Raw genomic sequence first — 22,148 nt, forward strand, 5'->3', positions numbered from 1 at the left:
ATCTCTCTGTTGTTAAGCTACTGGAACTGACAGATACGGAATTAATCAGAGCATTATGTATTAATTCCATATGTGTTGTTTACTTGCTTCATATCATCCTTTGAAACATAAGGTATGGTCCACTACCAAAATCTAGAGAAATCATTGACAGTTACTACATGAGGAAAAACTTCTTTCCTGGGAGGGTGACAGAGAGTACTGGAACAGGTTGCCCAGAGAGGTTGTGGAGTCTCCTTCCCTGGAAATATTCAAAAACCCGTCTGGATGCGACCTTGGGAAATCTGCTTAAGAGGACCCTGCTTGAGCAGGAGGTTGGACTAGATGATCTCCAGAGGTCCCTTCCAACCTCAACCATTGTGTGTGTGTGATTATAAAACTAAAAAGCACGTAAAGTACAGTTTCCCATATAAAGTGTGCCACTGGTGGAAGAGCTGCTCATTTTTGGGTTAGAGGTGTGCACAATAAGCATTTTACCGTTGCTTTGCTATAATAGTGACTCTGTGGAAGGTAAATAAGCAGAATATCTCTCGTCTTTTCACACCAGCAGGAATTGTCTGCTCAAATTGCTCCCACCTCCAATTATTTACTAGTTTAAAAAGAAAAAAAAGAAAACCAGTTTCATTGAAGGGTTTCACAAGCAGGAAGAGCCTGTTTCTCTCCTCTCCCACCTACCTAGGCAGCAACAGCTACCAGCCGCTGACTCACGCAGACCTCTGGCATTAATTAACCCTGGCTGCTGCCAGCAGGAGCCCGGCGGAGGGGTGGGACGGAGACGGGTCTGCCATTGGTTTGGGGCTGGAGCCGAAGGGTGGGATTTGGTCCTGCTGTGCTCTCTATTGCAATATCTGGAGAGGAGCAGAGTTAGGAGGTAGGGGCTGTTGTTGGTAAGCAGAGACTGCTTTGCGTTTATCATGTCTTTCATCCAGGTAGACGAGAACTCAGATTTTCCTCTTCAAAATCTCCCCTATGGGGTTTTCTCCACTAAGGAGGAGGTGAGTAAGAGCATCCTTTGTCCTTGTAGCGTTGTAATTGTTTGGAGGCCATGAATAGGAACAGAAATTCCCAGCAATTTGGGATAAAGAAAAACTTCCCAGGCTGAGACACTTGCACAGGCTTCCTGATTGGACAATGAAACTATAGCTAGTACATTGTCTTTTATTTTATTTAGTTTTTGAACATGGTGATTTGGATGACAGCTTCTTAAAACTGCACAGAAGAAATGAAAAGAAGCTAATACCTCTGAGAAGTACCTTGGTTAATGAATACCATAGTTTCAGTGTGTTTTTGACTACTTTTGTAAAATCATTAAACCTGTGATTGATCTCTTCGTTCTCCTTGTAGATGCATCTCACAGAGTTTTCACTGAGGGTTTTTTGTTTTTCCTTTTTTTTGAAGTGTATTTCTCACTTCCTTTGTGGTCAAGTCTAATCACACCTTTGCCCTCTCCTCAAGAAATTGCATTAAATATGTATTTCACCTAAGATGAATTCTATAGTGTCCTGTTTCTTTCGTGCAGTGTGATCGAATACAGGTAAAAATAGAATTCTTTATTGCAAACACTGCATTTGCGAGCGAGTGCCTTGTCCTGTGAGCAGCAGAGGTGCGTTCTGGTCTTCTGAGAGCCTGCTCTTCCGGAGCTTGGTCGGGCCGGCTGCAAAGGCATTAAACCAGGGGACAAAACAAGAGCTTCATTTCTGTCTTTACAGCTGACCCCCTCCCTCCCCCTGTCTGTGTTTTACTGGGCATACTAGTGAAGCGATGCTTTAAATGCATAAAAAAACAGTTTAAGCCAGCCTCAGGTCTTCTGATTATATAAGAAAACATTGTTCAACTTTTTCAAGGAAGCTAGCTACCCGATTACTATTTTAATGAGAACTGAACCCTGGATTGTGTTGGACTGACTGCTAAATCCATACTACTTGCAAATGTTCAGACTTGTTGGGGTCTCCCAAATGTGCCCCGCTGGAGAAAAGGAAACAAGCAAAGAGAGATACCTAGAAAGAAAAACAGGAGGACTTTTCTATCACTGCTAATGGGTACTTCATGATCATCTCCTGGTTTCTGCTGTCTTGGCTTATCAATAGTGGTTTAAAAAAGAATTTAGACCAGAAGATTGTGTTTTCTGACCTGATACTTTCCAAAGATAAAAATGAGATGGTTCATTTTATCTGTTTCTAGATGTGTGCATTGTTATCTAACAAGTTTGGATTTTCTCCCCTTCTCCAGTAGCTGTTCTCCATTGTGAAAACATCTTCACACAGGTTTTTCGTAAAAAGACAGCCAAGGACTTCTGGGTCTTTAGGAAAATAATGTTCCAGAAGTGGCACAATGTTTGAGTGATTTCAGGTTAAAATAGCTGTGATCTCATTCCTGACTATGCTAGTTGCAGATTAACCGGACCTGCCCTTTAGAGTTTTTTGCCAAGGATGTTTGCCGAATAAATGCTCGTTGTCATATGTGGAATCTTTTTTAGAAATTGAAAGTTAAAAAATATGTTTAATAGCGTGGATTTGTATTCATAATTGTTCCATTTTGTTAGACTGCTTTTCATAATGCATGTAACTCGTTTATTTTTATTTGCTTAAAGGCATGAATAATTGATATTTGTCTTTGAATGTTACAGCAGTTTTATAGTCTCCGTACAGGTGTAGCAGAATTGCAGCGCGAGACCCTGTGCTGCTCCAGCGCTGTCGCTGCAGGCTCGGCGTGCAGTTGGCTTAGGGCCTTCAAGAACTGTAGCAAACGGAAGGATCTTTGTTTATTAATTTGCATCTGTCAGGCAAATCTATCTACAGACAAGAGTCTTCCATGCATGTGGAAAGCTCTTCCTACAGTTAGGACTCTAGCCTAGGGTTCAAATTCAAGTCACAGGCTTCCTGCATGACGGTAGGACAGTTTACATAGGCTAGGCCTCATCTGACTTGGCACAGAGATGTACAGCTGAGCGAGACGCGCTGGCCTCCCTGTATTATAGTCGGTGGCAGCCAGAGCACCATTCATCTTCTCGAGTAGCTGCATGAAACGGGCAGAGGAACTGTGATTAAAAACGCCTATTTCTTTCCAACTGTATCGTTGTGTGGATGCGATAAATCCTATCTGTAGTTCCTCTATGCTTCAGTTCCCCTTCTGTAAAAGGCAGAATAGCGTTTTCCTGCTTCCCAGCATGTTTCAGATGGGAGTACAAGAATTTATTCTGAAATGCTTATCGCTAATGAGGAATGGGCATGTATTCCTGGAGGAAAGGGAGCAGGGAAAGCAACCTCTATTTTGCTGTCCTACCCTTCCCCCAAAAGCCTGGGATGAGAGCAAGGTGCTCTCGTACCCTCGGCAGTCTGTAAGGAGTCAGCTGTGAAGTTGTTCTATCTCTGCGCCTTAGCGTTTTCCATCAGGCAGACTTATCTGTTAGCTTTTCATAGTCAGTTGCTGTGACATTAGACCCTTGTCCCTCGTGGATTAAACTCTTTTTGATCGTTGTCTTCTTCCATGCTCTGGTTGGCAGATTTTGGGTGCAAGAATAAACTCTTCTTCTCTTCCCCTCCCCTCTCCCTGCTTTGTAGCCTCGGCACAGGATTGGAGTAGCTATTGGAGACCAGATTTTGGATCTCAGCATCGTTAAACACCTGTTTAATGGACCAGCTCTTTCCAAACATCAGCAGGTCTTTGACCAGGTATTTATAATACAGTCTGTTATTCTGATTTGCACACATATTTCAGAAATATTCCGCAGGAGTGTTTAGCAGCTCGTGCTGAGGTATAGAACGTGAAATGGAAATGCTAGCTTTTATTCAGCAATGAAACTACGCTGGTCACATTTACACCAGCCTAGCTGTGCTGAACAGCAGTATGAGGAGGTAATGTAGCCCCAAGTGGGGAGTGTACGCACATGCACCCTTACAGGGATCCCCCCGGAGCAGATGTTGAGAGAGGGGAACGCAGGCCTCTGCTCCAAAAAACGCCTGCTGCCAGGCAGGAGGGTGGAGTGTTGTGCTCCAGTGATAGGTACTGGGTGATACTGAGGAAAGAGAGAGAAGCAGCCAAGGTTAGCAAAGTGAATCAGATTACCTGAACGTTTTTTCCATCTGATGATTAAGAAGTACACGACAAAGCAGAGCTAGAAGCTTTCTTCCATTTTGAAGCTTCGGCTTTTGATCCAAGCCAAAAGCAAAAAGTCTTAATTTCCCACAGTGTGGTCTCAGGGCTGGAAGTCTCTGTGGCACAGCATGAATGCTGAGGGGCAGTTGGCTGCACAGGCTGTCGAGGGGGTTGCTGCATGGCCTGAGGTAGGCAGGTGAAGCGTAGATCACGAGGGGATCAGCCTTGGGAGTTTCTGGTCCGGGGGTGTCTGACAGGGAATCCAATCAAGTGTCATTAGGATGTGCTTTCCTTACAGAAAAAACTCATCACACCTGAGATTGTATGGATAGGGGAGGCACTTGAGGCCCAGAGGAAATTTTTGCTGAATGTGTTATGAGACATTGGCAGTGCAAGGATCTGGTGCAAAGCCTAAACATGACTTCAATCCCACTTGTACCTTTAGCACTTCATGACAAGGAATCTGATGGCATTGAAAAGACAGGGAGGCTGTGCTAGGAGCAGCGGTAAATACAAATGATCTCTGGTTGCCGCTGGTCTGGAAATCAAAGCTTCCAAGCCCTGAAGTACTGCTTCAGGCCAGGCACCTCACAAATAACGCAACAGGTCCTGCTTTAGAGGCCTTCTGGTGAGCATGAGAAAGAATAGCTCTAAACAGGGCAAAACAGGCAATCTATGAAGCAATACCTGTGTAACACGCAGCTCCATTCCTGTGGGCATTTAATCCCAGGTTGAAAGCACAGGACATACTTCATGCCTGTGAAGGGCAAGAAAAATGCTGTCTTTTATCTGGCTCTCCACTCTTTGTTACCTTTCAGCCAACCCTTAATGGCTTCATGGGGTTGGGCCGTGGAGCATGGAAGGAAGCGAGAGCTTTTCTCCAAAAGCTGCTGTCAGCCAGTGAGCCAACCCTGAGAGACAACACGGACCTGCGGAAAAGGTGAGGAGGTGGAAAGTCACTCCTGCAAGTGGTGTTGCTTGTACGTAGCGTCACCTATTTGCTTCTCTGCTCTTGAAAGGAGATGAGAGGAGCTGTGTTAGCTGTTGTCAAGGCTTGGAAGCTATGTACTATGCTGAACCCATGTAAAGAAAATCAAGCAATCGCTGCAGCATCGGAAGAGCTGTCCTAGGCTTGCTGGCAAAGACCTGCACTCTCTCATGCAGGGTAGCTGAGATAGCTCCCAATCTCTGTAGCCAGGGAGGGAGAGACTCCTGGCACGGTTTCATTAAGATACGGCTCTGTGTGAATACTTAGTACAGGGCGACTTGTTCTCCCTCACTCAATACCTCTCAGAAATCACAGCTAACATCAGCCTCCAGGTGAATCTCCAGGGAGTTCACGCGGGTTGTGTATAGGCATCCATGTAATCCTTATGACACCACAAGTCTTGTAATCCTGGGGGCGTGTAGTCAGTGTGAGTTAGAAAGCAAGGTTATCCTCATGCCTGTGCTAAGGAGATCTTCCAGGCTGTCAGTGGTATTTATTATCAGGTCGTTAAAGGCCTGCCACAGGGGCTGAGGGCCGCGTTTAAACCATTTCCGGTATCGCCTGGATCACTGTGTTAAGCAGTCTTAAGGTCAGAATGTGGCCACCTGTCACCTAAATGGAAATTAACTGGGATGTGGCTACCTAACTGGGAGAGAAGTTCCCAATGTGTCTGATTAATCCCTTAACTACCCACAAATCTGGGGTGTCAACCTTCGTCCAGGTACATTGGGCTCTGCCCTGGGGAGTGCCTCTGCGGAGGGATGCATTCCTCCCTCCCGGGCTCATACTGCCTGTCATCAGCATCTTCAGGCCAAGGCCGCGGCCCTGCCAGGCTCTCCTGGCCACCCAGTGGCCCGCAGAGATGGGCTTGAGCCCTGCACGCAACAGATCAACCACTCTGCTGCCGTTAAATATACGGCAGCAGGGGTCTCGAACCTGAATCTCTGGCTCTGCCCAGCGGTGCCCTGCCTGTCCTAGCTGGAGGCTCTTCTGAAGGGGCGAGACCCCTCCAACTGCCCTGCAGAAACTGTCTTCCTTTGCCAAACACAAATCTGTTGTCCCAAACTGATGTGAGCTACGTGGCAGTGCGTTAGCTTAGGAGCGCGGGAGGAGGCTGCGTGCTGATCCGCGCGCCGCTGATGGAGTGCGTCTCGGGTCCTGTTAATGGGAAGAAGAACGTGTGTTTGTTAATCATGCACCTCGTTTTTCCAGAGTGATGCTTTAACTATTGCAACCCTCTGCCCCGGGAAGGAAGGAGGAGCCGTCCTAGCCTGTCTTGACAGGGGTGATCTAGGCACACAAAGTCAGGAGAGGTTTTGAACCGCTGCTTGACGCAAGGACCTTCCCTGATAGGGCGCAGGAGTTTGAATTGGGCACGCCAAGTGCCACGTCCCGTGAAATACAAAATCACCTTTTCCAAGCAGTAGAGGGCAGTGGCGAACTGCTCACCTGAGCACACGAAAACTGCGCGTTTCCTCTGCGCTGCCTGGGAATAGAGCCCAGTCTCTACAAACCTGCCTCGCTTCCCGCTCGCAGCCTGTGGATGCTCCTTTCAGTCATCACCGCCCTGGTGTATCAGCAGCCTGTGGCCTTTCTGCACACCCCGCGCTAGAAAGCAAGTGCTGCCAGGTCTTGCAAAATAAATTAAGGAAGGTGCTAGTAGAAAGAGAGACTCAGTCTCTTACATGCTTCTAAAGCAGTTAGTTAAGGGTGAGAACTGCAACTTTTCTGAGAGCTGAAGTCTTTGTTTTTAATTTCAGAGCGTTTGTACCTCAGGCTGCTGCCACCATGCACTTGCCAGCCGAAATTGGTAAGTCTCCCAGAGCTGACGGCTGTTCAGCGCTGCCCTTTGCTCTTGCCCAGAGAAGCCGTTTCATGCCCAGATTGCTGAGGCAAACAGATCATAGCTGTGACGGGGAATGGGTTTTGCAGGAACCAGAAGCAGATTATTGCACGTAATGAGTGGTAGGTGCTGTCCGTGGCATAAGAATAAAAGTCTGGGCAAGCTCAACAGCATTCAGAACAATTCTGGATGCAGTTTTTACTAAATCAGGGTTGTCTGCTGCCACAAAACTCCTGTCCTCAGATTTGCATCGCCCAAGTCCTTTGTGATTTCAGCCAGGCAGGAAACACTCATTTAATTTCAAGCATTTTCCCCTTTGTCCTCAGAAAAAAATTGGGACCTTCCAAAGTTTTGCAAGCCAGATACTCTGGAGTAGCCTCATAAATAAACATGAGTTTCCATTCCCAGAATACTGCTCTGCATCCCAAATCTTACCTCCACTAGTGTGAGGCCATGGACTGGTTTGGAGTGTGTTTATATATAAAGTAACTTCCTGGTTTTGAGAAAAAAATGAATATTTGGACCAAAAAAAAAAACTTTATCAAAATCACCAGAGGAATGTGACCTTTTCTGGAGCAGGGATCCAAGCTTGTCTAGTGCTATTCCCTCCGGACTCCTGGCTTCTGTGGGGTACAGCTCTTGTCTGCAGCAGCAAGTCTGTCCTGGCCCAGGTTTAAATCTTCAACTTCCCCAAAGAACACTGGGTTGAAAAATTGCTGGCTGCTAGTACTTGTGACTCCTCTTAGCAAGAGAGAGGTCTTGGCAATATTACATGTGCTGTATCGTGCAGCTGCGAGTTATTTAGGGTTCCACCGTGTTTACGTTCAGCTCTGTCTCGCACACAATTCGTGCTGGTCCAGAGAGCACTGTCATTGCTCTGTATTGAGGCTGCAAAATAACCTACTGGGGTTGTTGTTTGGATCTTTGCAGCATCAAAATTCTCTTTCTTTGCTAGAAACCTTTTGTCTTTAAAACCTGAGATTACCTGGCTCAGCAACCAAGCCTTAAAATCAAGCATAAGTATCAAAAGGCGTGATAATTCTTGCTGTTTTATTACAACATTGCTTTCTATTCCGATCTGCGTAGAACTGAATCCGACGGGCTGTGGATCTGGAGCAATGTGGATTTAACCCAAAGGATGGACTAAGGGGGAAAATGCTTGCTAGTACCTTTGCGCAGCCGGACTGAGCATTAGGAGACGGTTAGGCTGCCTTGCTCTGTATTGCAGTAGTTTTGGTGGCAAAAATCAGGCTCCTTTCTCTACGTAGGGCTGATGTTTAGCTAAATGCATGATGTTGCACACTGTAAATGCCCGCATCCCCCCCATTTTGAGTTTTTCTCTGGTTTCTAGTTACTCCAAAGGTAGTCGAGCTGTTTACTACAGATGGCACCAGAGGGCAGCAGATGTACTGGGTATGAACTGGTTTCCCTCTACCTGCGATAGCATCAGCCAGACAAAGAGAGCACTAGAACACTTGGCTGCACCCTAAAAAGCTGGATGCTGCTTTATGGATTTCCAGATAGTGGGTCATAATAGTGCTTTCCCCCCGGCCCTGCCGCCTTCTCTACTGGAAATTTTTTTTAAAAGGCCAGTTTTGTTGTATGCATAGTTTATTGGTGAACTGTTAATCACCACATCTGTGCTGTGAGTGTTATTACTATTGGACTGTGATTAAATCTTTCTCCATGCCTCTGCTTAGCTCTTTCTCCATCTCTTTGTCTGTTCTTTTCATTGCCAACAGCATATTATGCTCTTTAGCCCCAGCAGATAAGGGACTTTCATACCATTGATCCATATTTTGTGGGTTTCTTTCCACCTAGGAGATTACACTGACTTCTATTCTTCACGACAACATGCCACAAATGTCGGGATCATGTTCAGAGGGAAGGAGAATGCTTTGATGCCTAATTGGTGGGTAGTTCAAGTATTTCACTGGTGCAACGTGATTTTATATACCTGTCTGTAGGTATATACAAATTTTGTAAAGGTTGGAGCAGTCTTTCAGCACAATAATGATTACAGTTCACAACGGAGGAGAATCTGTACTGTTAGAGTTCTGCAACAGCAATGGAAATCACTTTTCTCCAGCCGTAGCTGAGTTTGCGCTGCATTTAGTTGCAACATCTGCACCGATTACAGTGCAGAGCTCTGATTCAAAGGCAGATTTATCTAAGAACTCGATTTTTGCTGAAAGATGAGAAAACAAAGTTAAAGCTAGAAGGAATTAATTGGAACAGTGGCACAGAACCGCACTGACACAGCCATGTGGTTTTTGGAGCACGCCTTGCTCCTGTCTTAGTGTCTCAGAGCAGGTACAGTGCAAATGTCTGTGCCCACCTACGCAGAGCTCTCTCGTCGTTCCTAGCGCCCCCAGGGTGATCCACTCTGACGAGCTGCTCTGGACACGGGTGCACAATTAACCTGCAGTCTGCGGTTCTCTTTAACAAGGCTGCACTTGCCTGTCGGTTATCACGGCCGGGCATCGTCCGTTGTGGTGTCTGGTACGCCGATCAGAAGACCTGTGGGACAGATAAGACCTGACAATGGTAAGTCCATGGCACGCTTTTAATGTGCTTGTTTTCACATAGAAAATAGTGGATGGGAAGGGGCGGGGATGCCTTGTCTGAGGCTCAGTCTCTAGGATTAGTGCTGAGAGCAAGAGAAAGCCCAGAGCAGAGTCAGTTTTGTATTTCTGTGCCAGGCAGCATCAGGTGCTTCATGTCTTCTAACTATGTTACTTTTATTTCCCTACCTGCCTTCCTGTCCTGCTCTTCTCTTTCTTTTACCTACAGATAAACCTCCAGTGTTCAGTGCTTGTAAACGTCTGGATATTGAGTTAGAAATGGTAAGATGGGCTTTTTATCCCTTGAATTGGAAAACATTAAAACAAAAACAAGAAAGAAAGGGTAAGAGTTTGGCTTCTGAAATGAAGATGCCATAAAGTTCAGAGGGTTTCCTACCGTTTCCTTTTGTTAGGTTTGGTAGTAGGCAGTAAAAGGATTTCTGTGGTGGAAATTTTCCATTCTGGTGAATTACAGAGCACTCATTCAGTGCTTTGCTAACACAGCTTTCAGGCTAGAAATGGCCAAATCCAAGCACCGGTGCAGCAATCTGGAAGCACAAAGGCATATGCTTTTCATCAGACACCACAGCCTGTTGTCTAGTTAGCGGTTACCTTTGCACGGCAACCAGAATCTTTTAATGGACATTGGGGATTTTTTAAGTACAGGTTGTCTGGGCCTTGAGTCTAGAACAGAGGAAGCCGTAAATTCTTGGGAGTGCAATTCAAACTCTTCACCTTTCTGACTAGAAAGATAAAACCTGTATTGTAACAAAACGTCCTCAGAAGGTGCATCTTCTTGTGGCTTAATGTGGTCCAGAAGGGAGAGAGTTTTATATGATTGGTGTGACTATATGATTTAATCCCCATCTCTCCCCTAAGAAAAACAGTGGAAGAAGCATAATATCAAGGGAAATGGTACTAAAAAATGAGTGGAAAACCTGAAAATCTGTATCCTTTGCAGATCAATGTTATAAAGTGGGAGACAATCCCATAAGATGGTGAAGCCAAATGTCTGGCACACCTGGCCTTCATGATCTGGGTTTTACCAGTGGCTGTTGTGGCAGCAGATTTAGACTGGTGAAGGCTTTAGAAGAAAAAAGCTCCGTGTTGCTTGCTGAAAGAGGCAGCAGCGATTCCCTGTGATTTTTGTGCCCAGTGATCAGACCCTGCAACTTCTAAGGGAGCAAGTGCATGCACCCAGTTCGTGATCTGTTTTACTCAGTGGACGTATGTCTCCACCAGCCTTCTCTCATCCCTTTTTATGACAGGCTCTCGCCAAGTTAAGCAACCCTTTGGATGCCTCTAAATTCTCCTTCCTGTTCACGATCTGCAGCAGATTCAGTCATTTCAACGGAGAAGTCCGTTTGCATCTGGATTGTGATTAAGGGGAACCATTTTTGCTCCTGTTTTTTGATATAGTCGTATCCTTATTTAATGACTGTCTGTTAGCAACACAATGCCGTTAAGTAATTCAAACCTGACAGCTTCAAAGAGAGGGAGAAAAAGGAGGTAGGCCATGTTTCTTACCTGACTTGTGTAGGGGGAATAATGCAAAATCACATCCAGTCCTACTTTTTTTGTTTGTGTTTGCAACTCTCTATGCAACAAAGCCTTTGTGATTCTGTAGATGATTTTAACCTCTAGGATGTACTCAATCAACGTTTTGCTTTTCAATTTCAGGCATTCTTTGTAGGGCCTGGCAACAAATATGGGGAGCCAATTCCTATCAGCAGAGCCCATGAGCACATCTTTGGGATGGTCCTTATGAATGACTGGAGCGGTAATCAGTACTGCTTGGAGTTTGCCTGGAGAGTGGATTACACTGTTGTAGCAAACCTTAGATATAGATAAATTATATATTATAATAGAATCATGGTCATCGAAACTGCTGAATGTGGTTGAAAGGGATCAAAATGGAAAGCTACCTGCATTTCTTGGGCACTATTTAAATCCATCATAGATCAATCAGTAGAACTAGATAGTGCTGTCTAATGCAGACTGAGTTATGTATGAAAGAGCTGGCATCACTCTGCTTTGTTCTGGGCAGGGATGGGACATCCGTAAGACTGGTAGTTTGAACAGAGCATTGATTTCACTGTCAGGATTAGGGAAAGGATTTGTCGATCACAAATCCCTCAGCCTCTTCAGAGATTTAAGCAGATGTAAGTATTGTTAGCTAGTTGAAATTGGCCTTTAAATTGGCATTTGCCCCACTAAGTGGATGTAGAAGTGTTAACTACATTGGGGAGAAAAATACTTATTAAATAAGGAAGGCCTGACTTGTTTTAATTAACCCTGAATTTTCTTCCTAATCTAGTGGGTCTGGAGAAATTTTGTCTGGGGGGTTTGAAAGAGATGGATTTAAATCAGGATTTGGGCATAATGGCTTGAAAAGAGTGGAGATAATGTTTCCAAGTCCACACAGCTGGTTCTGTAGCTGTGCAGAGTACTGTGTTACTCTTTCACTGGTGTTAAGGCTGTGCAGTTCTTAGGATATGCTTAACAGTATTGCTTTGAATTTTCTTTCTAGCCCGTGACATTCAGAAATGGGAATATGTTCCATTGGGTCCGTTCCTGAGCAAGAGCTTTGGCACAACCATCTCTCCTTGGGTTGTTACTATGGAAGCTCTCATGCCATTCGTGTTGCCAAATCCTGTCCAGGTTAGCAAGAGAAAAGGTTGAAGCAAAGGGAAAGGAGAATGCTAAAAAAAAAAATCTCCTCGGGACTAGTGGGTTCCACCAATAGGAATCATTAAACTGTACCAGCACCATGCACATTTTGCTTAGAGTTTACAAGTGTGATCCTGCTTCCAAAACATGTGAAGAAACACTGGGCCATCTGAGTTCTAATGCTCACTGATTTTTTACTGGGACTGCTATATGGCCCCTGTGCGCTGTACTTCTTTGTATTTTCCCTCCTGCTGACTTGAGCAGGACAGAAAAATCATCTCCTTCAAAAAATCTTGAAAACAAACGGATCTTAAAGCTTCTTGTTAGTGTTTGGTAGCACTTAGCATCCCGCAAGCAATAGAGAGAGTGGACTTAAGCCAAAACATTTTATTCAAGCATTTCCAGCTGTTTGTGTTATGTAGACATTTACTTAAAAGAGAGAAAGATAATGAAGAGTCTTTTAAAGAATTTGCCATCTTCTTTGCGCAGGCACAGTGCAAAGATGTGCTAGCACTGTGTTTGTTTTGGATTAACATCCATGCTGTAATGATGGAGAGGGCTTTTGGAGCTGAAGTGCAAAAAAGAGAATCTGATTTTATGGGTATCACATCTGTTCAGGATGTTTTCAAAAAGTGCGTATGAGAGGAAGAAAAGCAATAATCTGGACAGCAATAATGGTAAAGTAAGTGGAGCATGCAGCACAGCCTGGTTATAAACAAAAAGTCACTGGGCTAGCTTGAGGAATTTTTCCTTTCTGTTTGTTTAGACTGTGATGCCTTTTATATGCTTTTAGGATCCCAAGCCACTGCCCTACCTCAGAGATGAAGAACCCTACACTTTTGACATCAAGCTCTCTGTTGCTATTAAAGGTATAGTAATGTTGGGTGAGTTACAGAGCTGAAATTCCAGTTAGGGAAGGTAGAATCCACTGTATATTTCAGACAATTTGCTCTTGGCTCCACACTCCTGCTCTTCCGTCTTAGCCCATGTTACCTCTGTCAGAGAAAGAGGTAAAGCTCTTAATGTTCCCCATTGGCAGGGCGGCAATGTGTCAAGGAGGGAACGCTTCCCCCCGATGCTTGCGAATGATCAGCTTGCAGCAAGGAGAACCGTTCTCGGGTCTGCGTGCGTGGCGAATGTAAGCAGGGCATGGGAGGAGGGGATGCACAGGAGAGTCCATGGTATCAGCTCTAGGATATCATGTTAGCCCAGCACAGACGCCAGCTAAAGGGCCTGCTGAATGGTAGGACCGGTTGTTGTTGCTGTTGAGCAGAGAATAGGAAACCTGGCTTTACATTACCCCTGTGCCATCTGAACATTTGTTTTCTACCTAATACTGGCCTTCATATGGGAGTGGAAAATGCTATTACTTGTTTCCTACTACAGATTAAAATGATTAAAGTTGTCTCCATCCGTCTGTAAAATGAAAAGATTCCAACATCCTTCATCCAACACAAACAAATTATTTCTTGTTTCTTATTTTTCATTTTCCATAGGAGAAGGAATGAGTGTGCCAACTACTATATGCACATCCAATTTCAAGGTGAGGCGTCAGCATCTCTTACTGGTTTGAAATGTTGTTTCTGCCCTGAGTTCCATCCTTAGGCAATTTCAAACATTGACTTTTCTATTAGCTGAAGATCAGGCCAGGTGTGTGTTTGTACGTGTGGGGGAGAGAAGAGTGGAAAGGGTTGATGTTTCTTCTGCTTCCTGATATGTGAACTACCTGAATGCTTGAGCACTGAACCAGCGGGTCGCTCTTCCTGCTGCTCAACTTAGCATGCTCAAAGCGTTATCAGCTCTGTAGTCATTTGGCAGGAAACGGTGAAAACAGAGGCCTGGGAAAGCAAAGGGAATTGCCTCATGCTGTGCCAAGGTAGAAGAAAGCTTGCATTTGCAGCTGGTCATTTACATGCAGGCTCAGTGCTATAGCACAGCTACTAGCGCTGCGCCTGCCCCAGTCCCCTCTGGGGACAGAGGGGTGGCTATTCCTTTACACGCTGATGGAAGGTATCATAAGCTAGGAGGTATATGCACCAGCTGCAGGATTTCTCCGGGTAGTCTATATTTGCATTTGGTTCTGGGCATGTGTACCAATTACCTTAATCAGTAAATCAGTAGTCAGTAAATCGGGAATTAGCAGACATTTTCTATAAAGCCATTGAAATATTGGACCTTATCATGGATCCTGGGTTAGCAGTGCTGGCATTTAAATGGAAGAAGGAGGAGAGAAGTGACACCCAGTCTAAAGAAGAGAAATTTTGAGGGACTAAATTGTATTTTAGAGCATGTATTTTAAATGCACGTTAGCAGTGGCAGCTTCTAGTCATCGTTTAGAAAGCAATCAGTGAGCCCACTGTAACTACTAACAATGCCACAGTAAATAACTGCGAATGTTACCTTTAGGTTGCTGAAGGTTCCTGATTGCATAAGGAAAGTTTTCTTTAAGGGCGGTCTTTCCAGCGTCATCCAGAGAATGCAACGCGTTCTGAATAGGCTGATGGCATGCGAGAGAGATGTTTGTCCTTCATTGCTTTAGCCTCCTCTCCCTCCTTCCTCTAGCACATGTATTGGACCATGAAACAGCAGCTAGCTCACCATTCAATCAACGGATGCAACCTCAGACCCGGAGATCTGCTGGCATCTGGAACGATCAGCGGACCTGTACGTGTTTAAATAAATAATAGCCACTGATAACTGTTCAGCAATCCAAAACTGATCAGGCAGGCCTCTGGATCTAAGCATATTTGGCTTGAGCAGCCATGAAAAAGTCTGTAAATCTTTCGTAGCCTTTTTGGGCTAATGTTGTTGTAGCCCCAAACCTCACTGCGAGTTTTTTTTCTTTTTTAAATCTCCCCGGTGTTCCTTTCGATAAGAGCTATTTCTGATATTATATATATATGCCAATTCATTTCGATACACAAGCATCCACCACATAGCCCATTTTTGCTCTAAGAAGTACAGCTCTTTTCATTTCTGAGAAGAATGTAAAAGGTACATGGGTATAAACTGCAAAATAACAGTGAATGATATTTTTAGAGATATTCAAACTTCTAGTTTCTCTAGTAGTACATACAGCTTGTGAAGTTGGGGCGTATGGCTCCCATTGTACTGCCATACACACAGTAATTGAAACAAGTAGCAATATAAGATAAGTAAGCTACTGTCACTTTCCAAAACATCAACTATGAGCGCTGTTCATGCTTTTCAGGCAGCTTTAGGGTAAGCTGTTTCCAAATTGGGATACCTACACTTCCATTCTGAGCATCTCTGAAGTGGCTTTTTACTTCCTCTAACCCACTGTACTGCAGATTGACATTAAAGATTTGCAAACCTTTAGCAACTTTGCTCTTCTGAAAAACAAAATGCAAATAAAATTCTGAAATGTGACTGCATGAAAACACAGTTTGCAAAAGAAGTGCCCTAGATTTGTTTCCGTTCTTTCTGTAGCGGGACTGAATTATTTTTAAAGGGTTTAGTACTAGGCTAAACGTACCAGATAACTGCTGGAAGCCAGGAACGCTTACAGCGAGCGAGGAATTCAACTGCAACGGCAGGAAGATAAGCCAATGTATCAATGAATTAAATCAACAGCAAGAAACTGTTCTATAGAGTTAACATACTTGCATGTCTACTTCCAGTAGCAAGTAGTTTAGCAGTAAGATAGATGTATTAAAGAACTGTTTGTTTATTCATTTATTAACTTTTGGTCTAGGACCCCGAGAGCTTTGGCTCCTTGCTGGAACTGTCTTGGAATGGAACAAAAGAAATTCCTCTTGGCAGCGGACAGTCTCGTAAATTCCTGCAGGATGGGGATGAAATCATATTAACAGGTAATGGCTGAACCACTGTTTTTACCCTGTGCCTAGGAAATATATCTAGAGATTCATCCCACTTGTGAAAGTGCCTGGTGAGTAAACACGATATTCTGTACATACCTGCCATGCAGTCACATCTGTCTCCATCCCGTCTGTTAGGAGGCAAAAGTGAGCTAATATAAAATTCCACGCAATAAATGCTCTTTGGGTTTGTTTGTTTCCTTTGCTAAGTAGTGAATGATCTTACTATGCTTGTGCATTAGTGATGAGGGGATGATCAGTGCAGGTCTGCCTTCGAGGGTGAAAATATCTTGGGAACAGAAGCAGTTGATGTTTTGTTGCCTCCACTGTTCAAGTTTGCATGTGGAGCAGAGCTTGGCAAATCCTGAAGAAAGTTCTTTTGCAGGCAATATATCATTTGCAACATATGCATGTTCAATGAAATGTGTTGCGAATTAAATATGTGGGAAACAGCATGAAGCTTGCTAGAAGAGTTTACCAGCTCCCCTCTGAAAAGGGCTGTGCCTGAGAGGTGTTTCGTGCTGGGCCAAGGGTTTTATGAATTAAAATCTAACATGGTGCTTTGCAATCCAAATCCCACTCTTACTTTATTTTTTTTTTTAATCCAAAGTCCAACGTAAAACAAATCTATTTTCTTTCCTCTCATCCTGTCGACTCCTTTATGACTCTGATGGTGCCGTATATCTGGCAAGAACAGCCATGTGAAACATTTGACTCAAGGCTACATACATATTGCTGTGTCACCTGTGGAATTTTTGGAGAATATCTTGTGGGATTTTGTGCATCACCAGATCCCACTCTGAGAACTAGCTAGTACTAAACCCAGCTCTGAGTAATCCCTTTGTTCAGCCTGCATTGCTGATGTGATCCCAATGAGACAGTCTGCAAAGGGAGCAAATGGCTTCGTTGATGAGACACCATTTATGAATGTGACTTAGGCCTGAAAAAATGTGAGTGACTAATGCCTATGCAGCAATGTGAAAGACATGAAGGTGTGATGCTATTAGGGGTATGTCAACCTTGCTTAATCTAACCAGCATGGTAGTAAGAGCAGGCAAGATTTGGCAACAGGAGCATTAGCATATGCTAGCACCCCCCAAGCACTAGCGTCTGTGAAAGCATGTGCCATTTTGGTCTTACCTGCATTGGGTAAATCAAGCAGGTGTAGCTTGCTAGTGCATGCTATGATCTTACTGTCACTTTTGCTGTTTGCACCCTCCTACTAGGCTTAGGGTTGGCATCTGGGTCATTGCTGGGGATAGGAGAGTTGAAATGAAATAGTAAGGAGTGGGAAGGAAATGCCTTGCAGTGCAGGAAGAAAACAAAGGTCCTTTATCCAGCTGTATCTCTCTACCCAGAGGCGTATTTAATCAGAGAAAACCTAATATGGTAAAGCACAAGAGCATCTAAACAGAACATGAGTTTGAAGCTAGGCAGGACACTTGCTGGAGCACTATTTGTGGCAAAACTGAAATGAAGGAGGTGACAAAACCCAACACGCTTTTATGTGTGCGGGTCACAGAGGTCCATTAGGCCCCTTGGAGATGCTGGCAAGGTTAGCAGCTCTCGGATCACAAGGAGGAGCCCTGTAGTAGGTGCCCTGAGCCGAGAACAGAAAATGTGCTACTGACACTGACAGCAGCTGAGATCCTCCCAGGGGAAATGGGAGCAACGTGAGCAAGGAGAGGGTTTACGTAGATGGAATAGACATTGATCCTGCCCATCTGTTTAGAAATTTATGTTTGATCATCTTTTTAGGGCAAAACGTGACTGTACAGAGGCTCTGGGACTTATAGTGGTATGGAAAGGGATCTGTGCCTGCTCAGTCAGTGCAGTAAGGGGGAGGTAACAGGCCTCCAAGGGTGACAAACTCAAATCAGAGTCACTGCATTTCAAACTGCTGCTCCGTTCCTGCAGTCGGCTGCGCTATTCCTACCTGGTGCAGAGGTGGGCTTTACCAGCTACCTCTGGGTCAGAGCTGGGCCCAGAGGCTGAGTTAACCCTCAGGCTATCTCCTACTTCTAGGCTAAACTCGGAGCAAAAGGACTTGTTTATGTTTTCCATTCCAGCAGCTGCGTTCACTGTCGGATGTGATGGTTACTATGAGATAAATGCTATTCTCTAGTGACATGCAGTCTGTGATCTTCATAAGTCTTTTACGACAAAGACTTCAAATTTCAATTTCTGGATACAGAGAACCAGTTCTACATAGTTATTTAGTCATCTCAGTTCTTGTTTTTGGCACCTAATTTCTCATTGATTTCAAGGGACTTACGCACTTCCTCTGGGTCTAGCCATAAATCCATTGTTGGACACTTCAGTCTGACGTACAGATAACAAATATCTCTGCCTGGTGCCTTGTTTTTCTCAGGAAATACATGAATAGAGGAAGGGGCTGGCTGTGGGTATCTTTACGGTGCCTTATGGTGACATCGAAACATCAGAACTGTATTTCAGAGTATTGGCTATCTCTTGTTGAAAGCTGCACTAGAAATATTAGGCTTTGCGAATTACATTGCACTGACTCTGTGAAGACCCTGAAAACGTTGGCTCTCCTGCACTGTCCTGGTTCTAGGCCAGGACCAGGACCAGCCCTTGACTGAGGCTGGGGGTGATGGCAAACACATAGCTTAGGGCTGCAAGTGAGCTTGGGGTAGATGACTGCCAGCGGTGAACTGTGTTTAAATGCTACTAGAAACTAGTCAAAACGCACAAAACTTTCCCATGTAACTTCTTGCTGGAAAGCAGTCCTCTCATGAAGCAATTTTCACTCACAGTGTGTTTGGGTGGTGATTATGAGTTATTCTTTCAAAGAACATTTAGGAATTTTACCAGAACACTCGGGAATTTCTCATTTTTTTCAGAATTTTTTTTTTAATTGAGAATTTTTCTGTGAGGGGTAGAAAAATGTATGGATATGTTTCAGTCTCCCAGTAAAGCCTCTATAAGCAATTTTGATAGTGCTGCAGCCAAAGCCCTGGTGCCTCTTGTCTGACAGCCTGCTAACTAGCGTTGAAAATCATGTTTCTGTGAGGTGCTTCCGCTTTTGCAGAGGGAGATGCCAAGGCAGCTGGAGACTGAGAGAACTGTAGATGAGGAAACCCAGGAATCCTCAATGCTTCTGATATACTCTAGTCTTCAAATGAAGACATGTGCTGCAACCTGCAGGCACCTGAAGCTGCTCCCCGTAGGCTCCCTGCATGTTTGGTGTGGAGAGATGCTCCTCTAGCAATTCAAGGCACCTAATTTCCCTCCAGAGGAGCAGATCTGTCCCCAGGAACTGTGTTAAGACGCCTAGGCCCTTAGATTAGGTATGTGCAGTTAGAGACTGCGAGTCTGCTCGCAGAGACAGCCGGCTGCTGTTGGGCATGAATGGGTGTGACCGCTGCTGGAGCTGTCTGCTGGGGCAGTTTGGGATATGTTCCTATTTAGTGACTTAGAGCAGGTCCAGTGCCTTAAGGTGCCCTTGAGGCAGTGCTAGTGCTAGTACGTCCTCTCCCGGGACCCTCTTAGCTCTTGCCACGTGCCCAACCCATAATTTCTAGTCTCCGATTTCAGCTTTAGGTTTTTGCTCTCTTCCCTATCCTCCCTCCTTGTGGGAGCTATTTCTGAGCCCTAACGCACAAAGTGAGGGAAATCTATTCTTCCCAAGACGCATGTCTCGGGCAGAGAGCGTTGCAAGCTGTGGCTTGCCGATGCCGTGCTGCAGCCTGCTTCAAAGATCTCCCTGTAGCTCCTTGGCACTCTGCTCAGGCCGATGCTGCTGGCAGCACAGAGCTCGCTTTGTTAAATGGGCTACTCCTTGGTACTGCTCTAATTATAGCTGACAACAGGGATAACTGAACTGGACTGAAATAATAAGCCGCCGTTCAAAGGAAAACTGGCAGTGAAACCTAATGAGACAAATGGAAACTGAGCTGAACCTTAAAGGAAGCGTCTTACTCAAGTACTGTTTACTAATGAGCGTTACCCAGCAGCGACGGGGATGTGGTCTGTGGGCTGGCTGTTATGTATATACCTCCAGACCCGGCTGGCCTTGGGAAAACTTCTTTTCAGCCCGGCTGTGATAGCCGCGCTGCTGGGTTAGAGCTGGCAGCGTCTGTCTCAACGCTGCAATGACTTTGGGTCTTTGCAGAGCAGCCTGAGCCCAGCCTCTCTGCTCTGGCGCTGCGGAGGAGGGCTGGAGGCCAGGGGGTTTCGCTGATCCTTGGTGAGGCTGGCAATTAGGGGTTAAGGTCTGCTCTGCTCAGCTCCCTCTTGGCTCCTCCAAGGCCGCTGGTTTTTATCGCATACAGGGAAGATGATGTATTCTGTTATTTTAGGAAAATCCATCTCTAACTCTGCAGTCACTCCTTAAAATACAGCATGTGCTACTTGTGTCCTTCCTTTGATCAGCTGTTGCCAGTGAAGAGCTACAGTAGGTCTCCTCAGCTGTGTCTTCCCAGAATAGTCTTTCCAGATGGGCCTGAAGCCCCCAGCTGCGTCCCCTCCCCTCCTTCCTCTGCAGCTTCCTAAGGGATGCTGTTTGCGGAGCAGCTCTGCCGGCCCCTGGCAGCAAGGGGTGCTGCAGCGTCCCTCTGGCTCAGCGTCATCTCTGCCATCACCCACCCGCACGGAGAGGTTGAATTGCCCCGTAGTTAGAGATGTTGTCACAGATGGGTAGCTTCAGCAGCAGTCAGCAGACTTCCCACGTCTATTTGTATAAGGGCGGATAAATGGATGTTTTGAGTTAGATGCCAAGTTTCTCATGCAACTGTGCTGCTTAAATTTAGCAAGCTAAGCAGCTTCTGCCAGGGCAGACCCCTGTTGTTTGGGTTTTTAATGATCGTCTTTCTGGCTTATAAGCACCCCCAAGTGAGTGTCCCAAGAGCAGTCCTAATGCCGCAGAAAAGGAATCCAGGTTTAGTGTAACTGCAAGGCTTGGCCGGACAGCAGTTCTGCCTGTCAGTTAGATGGATGATGCTGCAGGTTGGGTTTAAATACAGAAAAATCGCGCGCGTTGCTTACTCTTTGTTCGTATTCACTGAACTTGCATATTGCTGCACTTTTTGTGCTTTTTCTCTTTTTAAATGACCCTGGGCTCCTGGAACTCGTCCAGGTGCTCTCTTTTCCCCCCCGCTGCATTTCTGGGAGGCTGCACGTGGCAGCCAAAATCTCGACAGTACTACAGCGTTGACCCGCTTAAACGCAGTCTTTACACGCGACAGCCAGCCCGCGTTTCTGAGCGCACAGCGTAAAGCGCGCTGTGCCCGAGCGCGTCGCGGCGGTGAGGCGGGAGGCCCGCCGGAGCGGAGGCGCCGTTCCCTCGCGCCGCCTGTGGGCTGAGGGCGCTGAGGGGCTGCGGCGCGGCGCGGCGCGAGGCGAGGCGAGGCGGCGCGGCGGCCCTTGGGGGGCCGAGGCGGAGCGGCGGCCTGGGCTGCCGCCTCTGACGGCGGGCGGCCGCGCGGCTTGGCTCCCTTCCACGCCGAGGAAAACCCCGCTGCGCTTCCGTAACCCTCCGTCTCTGCTTCCTTGTCCCAGGTTACTGCCAGGGCAGCGGCTACCGAGTGGGATTCGGCCGGTGCTCAGGAAAAATCCTTCCGGCCTCGTCGCCTCCGTGATGCCTGGCGTCAGGTGACCTCGGAGGAAGAGACGGGCATCTCTCCGCCCCGTCCCCAACGGCCGCGCTGCTTTATTCAGATTTACTATCTTTTATAGGAGTGACTGGGATATTATTACTTTTAATTATCAGTAAATGTCTCACAGGTGAAGGCAGCTCTGTGGCGCGGCAAGCTAGCGCTGCAAAGCTTTCCTTAAATTTCTCAGGAGGAGGATGAGACGGTTAGACTGGAATGGGAGGCTTTTCACGTTCTTGCTGTATTAATGGTTTTATCATAAAGGTAAAGCTGTCAATTAAACTTTAAGTAATCGGAGTGGTACGCTGATGACAACAGCAGGGATTGAATGCTGATATGTGTGTTTCTTTCCACGCGCTTCAGTTGCTGGAGGTAAAAACTCAAAGATGAGTTTCCTATGAAGGATAAGTGTTTATAAAAGAGCCCGGGGTAAAAAGGAGGGTTACAGGAGCGCGCCCTAATTTATAACAAAACGATTTTTGAACCGAAAAACCAATGCACAAAGTATTAGAACTAACAGACTATTAAAATAGTGAA

General features: G+C 45.7%; 1 protein-coding gene across 1 annotated transcript; it reads left to right on the forward strand.

The window, feature by feature from the left end:
- Positions 1-744: 744 nt before the first annotated feature.
- On the forward strand, positions 745-21,931 carry FAH (fumarylacetoacetate hydrolase). The gene is made up of 14 exons (XM_009681278.2): positions 745-992; positions 3,558-3,668; positions 4,911-5,032; positions 6,841-6,890; positions 8,745-8,835; positions 9,373-9,470; positions 9,717-9,769; positions 11,168-11,267; positions 12,018-12,148; positions 12,951-13,026; positions 13,654-13,700; positions 14,720-14,821; positions 15,873-15,990; positions 21,517-21,931. The coding sequence occupies exons 1-14, from the start codon at positions 912-914 to the stop codon at positions 21,594-21,596; spliced, it is 1,260 nt and encodes a 419-aa protein (XP_009679573.1). The 5' UTR covers positions 745-911; the 3' UTR covers positions 21,597-21,931.
- Positions 21,932-22,148: the final 217 nt, after the last annotated feature.

This window comes from Struthio camelus, chromosome 12, assembly GCF_040807025.1.
Source record: "Struthio camelus isolate bStrCam1 chromosome 12, bStrCam1.hap1, whole genome shotgun sequence".
Taxonomy (NCBI): Eukaryota; Metazoa; Chordata; class Aves; order Struthioniformes; family Struthionidae; genus Struthio; species Struthio camelus.